The sequence below is a fragment of the Pinus tabuliformis genome, chromosome 1_1 (genome assembly GCF_031772625.1).
Source record: "Pinus tabuliformis cultivar Carrire ecotype Pingquan chromosome 1_1, CPIR1, whole genome shotgun sequence".
NCBI classification, from domain to species: domain Eukaryota; kingdom Viridiplantae; phylum Streptophyta; class Pinopsida; order Pinales; family Pinaceae; genus Pinus; species Pinus tabuliformis.
In genome coordinates this window covers 428484127-428488064 of record NC_142297.1, presented here as the reverse complement: position 1 = coordinate 428488064, position 3938 = coordinate 428484127, and the positions used below count along the sequence as shown (strand labels likewise).

At 33.4% G+C, this 3938-nt stretch overlaps 1 protein-coding gene across 1 annotated transcript; it reads left to right on the top strand.

Moving 5' to 3' along the window:
* The first annotated feature begins 1774 nt into the window (after positions 1-1774).
* LOC149213537 (WUSCHEL-related homeobox 8-like) lies at positions 1775-3577 on the top strand. Its single transcript, XM_089389060.1, has 4 exons — positions 1775-1892; positions 2478-2975; positions 3243-3445; positions 3572-3577. The coding sequence occupies exons 1-4, from the start codon at positions 1775-1777 to the stop codon at positions 3575-3577; spliced, it is 825 nt and encodes a 274-aa protein (XP_089245186.1).
* The last annotated feature ends 361 nt before the right edge of the window (positions 3578-3938 follow it).

The window sequence follows — 3938 nt, the reverse complement described above, 5'->3', positions numbered from 1 at the left end:
AAGGAACATTACAAATATTTTATGTGAAATTTATACACATTATAAAAAAGTAGTTTCATTTTTCTTGCTTACCATAAATAAAATACAGAAAACAAATATTCCCATATCAAATCAAATCATCATAAGCACTTACAATTTTCAAATAGTAAAATTTAAATAAAAAACTATCTTTCTAATTAATTTACTTACTTATTTTTCATACCTTTATTTTTTCCTTTTATTAAAATTTATATATTAAATACTTTAAATAGTAATATAAAATTTATTTCGTTTAAATTTTTATTTAATAATATTTATTCAACTTTTATATTAAATAATTATATTTTCTATATTACTATTTATATATGTAAAATTAAATATAACAATATTTTTATAATATATTATTACATAAAGGAACATTACAAATATTTTATGTGAAATTTAAACACATTATAAAAAAGTAGTTTCATTTTTCTTGCTTACCATAAATAAAATATAGAAAACAAATATTCCCATATCAAATAAAGTATGGAAATATAGACTTTTCCATATTAATAAAAGTGATATAATTTTAAAATTTTATAATTCTGAAAGAAAGTAAAGAGTTTAATCTCTGTTATTAGAACAATAAATAGCAAAACAGAACAATAATTTAAAATATATTATATTTATTGTATTAGATATCATAAAAATATATTTGAATATATACATTTTTTTAAAATATAAATTATATGTATATAAATTATATAAATATTACATTAAAAATAATAATAATAAAACATTTATAAATATAACAATTATATATATATATATATATATATAACAATTATATATATATATATATATATATATATATATATAATTATTATTTTATTAGCAAAAATGTTCAAAAATCTTAAAAATATTGTTTTTACTCGAAAATCCTAATTTCTATTTATATTTGTGTTTATATATATATCCTGCACCATTCACTACAACATAATTGTGTTTTTGTGATTCCAGATAGTGATCACAACATACAAAACCACCAACGCCATTACGTTGGGAAACGAGCGATCGAAGAAGATCGCTTGCATGCGTGCCGATGTATAGCCACAAGAGGTTCCGTATTACGGACGGTTCTAAACATGGTTGGCCGCAGATTCACCGGAAATTAACATGAGACACAGAAATTGGTTAGAGGCACTTGATATTGGCTAGATGTCACCCTAGCCTCTCCATAATACGAACGGAGGTTATGACCATAGGTGGCCACAAATTCTCAAGAAGCACGTAAATTGGCTCGACGCATTTGAAATCTGTCGCCTTTCTCATGCTCCAATTGGCCTCCCTGGGCGGCAGCGGCCTCGAATACATAATTCGTATTTAAACCTATGCACGTTTATGGCATGATAATCTTTTATGGATACCCGTTTTCATTTACGGAGCTTCCTCGTGCAGCCAAACCACTGGCTGTAATTTGACTTTTAGAATAACGAAATTCAAGCATTTAATGACCTTGGAAGTTTGGAACCACTCACGTCCTAAAACGAATACTTGTTGAGCAAGTTATGAATAATCTAGTTTCCAGGCATATTCCGGCTTCTGTCATCTGTCATTGGAGATAGCTATTACGGCATATCTATTTTGTGCGATTATCTGGTATCCAATGACAGTATATAGATTTGTTCTGTTCGTTCAGCTGCAGCGGCTAATTTGAAACCTGCTTTGAGGTTCTTGTGATTTGTAGGTCTTTCAGTTTCAATTGTTGAGTGTGGAAGAGTCGACACGCATCTTACCTCTCCTTCCGGTCAATATGAATCCCAACATCCCTTGGCCGAGTATGTTCATCGCAAATCCCTCGACATCTCAGAGTCAATGGGGTGAAGCTTCAAATCCTTCAGCGATTTCCAGCCAGAGACAATCTTATGAAGGTGACCATATACTGTAACTCCAACCTTCTCTTCTATGTTTGTTATACCATCATTGTGATAACAATAATTAAAAGATATTGCTGGGGCCGAATTTTTGGGAGATTAATGCGTCCGCTCTTACCATCTCCACCTCCTATAAATGGAGATTAAATATGGAGCCGAAAGAATACGACTTGAGCGACCGATAAATGCAGTATAACATTTTATGTCCCATATTCAGTAATAGAGTTAGAACACTATTTAGATGAATAAGAGAATCCCGTTGTAGCTATACACAAATCCATTAATAGCAACTGGGTATTGATAGAATGAAATTTGACTTTTAGCATCGAGCAGTGAAATTTCAGGGTCAAACAAAACCCTAGATAAGCATTTGTATCAGGCATAACTTGCTTTCGTGGCTTAAGTCTGCCTCTTAGTACAATTTCCCATTGAAAGGGATGATCCAAAATAACAGGCTGATAAAATGCTCAATAATATGAGTTCACAGCCTGATAATATGCTCAATAATAATAATAACAGGCTGATAATATGCTCAATAATAATAAGTGTGGAACAAAGTTCTGACAGCTGTATTTTGTGCAGGTATATCATCAGAGAATGAGGAAAGGAGCAAGCAGGAAACAAATCCCAGATGGAATCCAAAGCCAGAACAGATCCGGCTTTTAGAGTCGATATTTAACTCTGGGGTGACAAACCCTACCCCAGAGGAAATAAAACGAATCAGAGATCAGCTGCAAGAGTTCGGACAAGTTAGGGACGCTAGTGTCTTCTACTGGTTTCAGAACAAAAAGGCTAGAACCAAGCGACGACAACGCCATCTTCAGTCTGGAGAGACCTCTAAATCTATCTCGGAAAAGAGTAAGACTGATCAGTCTGAAGAAATCATCGGGGTTGCTGACACAACAACGAATTCGTTGGGCAACGCTGGTGAAACCTACTCTTCTGTTGTACCAGCTGCTCAGGTTTCTTCTGATCAGGAACATTATCATTTGCAAATGAATGAACGAATAAGTAATGATCAATGCAGTTACACTGACGCAGTAGCAGCTACAATAGCAAGAGGAGGAATATTTAATGAAGGTACATGTACTGACAACACCAAAACACTATTTTCATATGTAGATTTGAACATGCCCCTCGCGTCAGTTTTTGAACAAACTTTGAAGTCCCACATATATAGAGAAGCACCTAAAAGGCCTTTCAATTTTTAAGATTGGTGCCATGATTGGTTCTGTGGCAATATATTTGTTTCTCGATATCCGAACAAACACCTAAAAGTTGCTTGATATATGCACCATTAACGTTCTTGTGGATGTAATATATATGTCTGGTAATATTTCTCTACAGGGACTGGCGAGAAGTTGATGTATGATTGTTCAATAACTGTATTCATAAATAACGTTCCAGTTCAAGTCCCCGTGGGACCGATAAACGTCAAGGGTATGTTCGGGGAAAATGCAGTTTTGTTTCACTCCACTGGCCAGCCGATATTACTGAATGAATGGGGGTTCACCATGGAAGGCCTGCAGCATGGAGCTATGTATTACTGGGTATGCCTAATGCCCATGCAGATTTTCATACCGCTATATTTTGAGAAATTTTCAAAATATATGTAGAATCAAGGTAAAATTTAACTTCACTGCTGTGTTTTTAACATGTTTTATTCAATTTTCCAGATATGAAACGTTATTAATCCTTGGGGGTGTTGCCGGTTTGGTTCGATTTGGAATTGCATAGCGCTACATCAATGCCGGATCTCCTATCTTGGTTCGATTTTGAATTGCATACTGTTCGTTATCTAGGATAGAGCAAATTTTTTGTTGACTGGTTCTGGTATTATATTTGCATACTGTTGCTTCTGTAGGATTTGTCAAACTCTGTGTTACAGTTGGCCTTATATTTAATATTCCTTGTCAATTTGTGGCAGGGGTATGTTTGTTTATAATATTATATCATAACCTCTATTTAAATGAAAAAAAGGGCGAGTATAGTTTCGTGTTTTTTATTTTATGTAATAAAAACATGAAGACCACCGCACATCAT

Bases quoted from the DNA above. Each gene is read 5' to 3' on its own strand.
- LOC149213537 (XM_089389060.1), top strand. From the start codon at position 1,775: ATGAATCCCAACATCCCTTGGCCGAGTATGTTCATCGCAAATCCCTCG. The intron at 1,893-2,477 runs GTGACCATATAC...TATTTTGTGCAG, and splicing joins CCAGAGACAATCTTATGAAG to GTATATCATCAGAGAATGAG. The intron at 2,976-3,242 runs GTACATGTACTG...ATTTCTCTACAG, and splicing joins AGGAGGAATATTTAATGAAG to GGACTGGCGAGAAGTTGATG.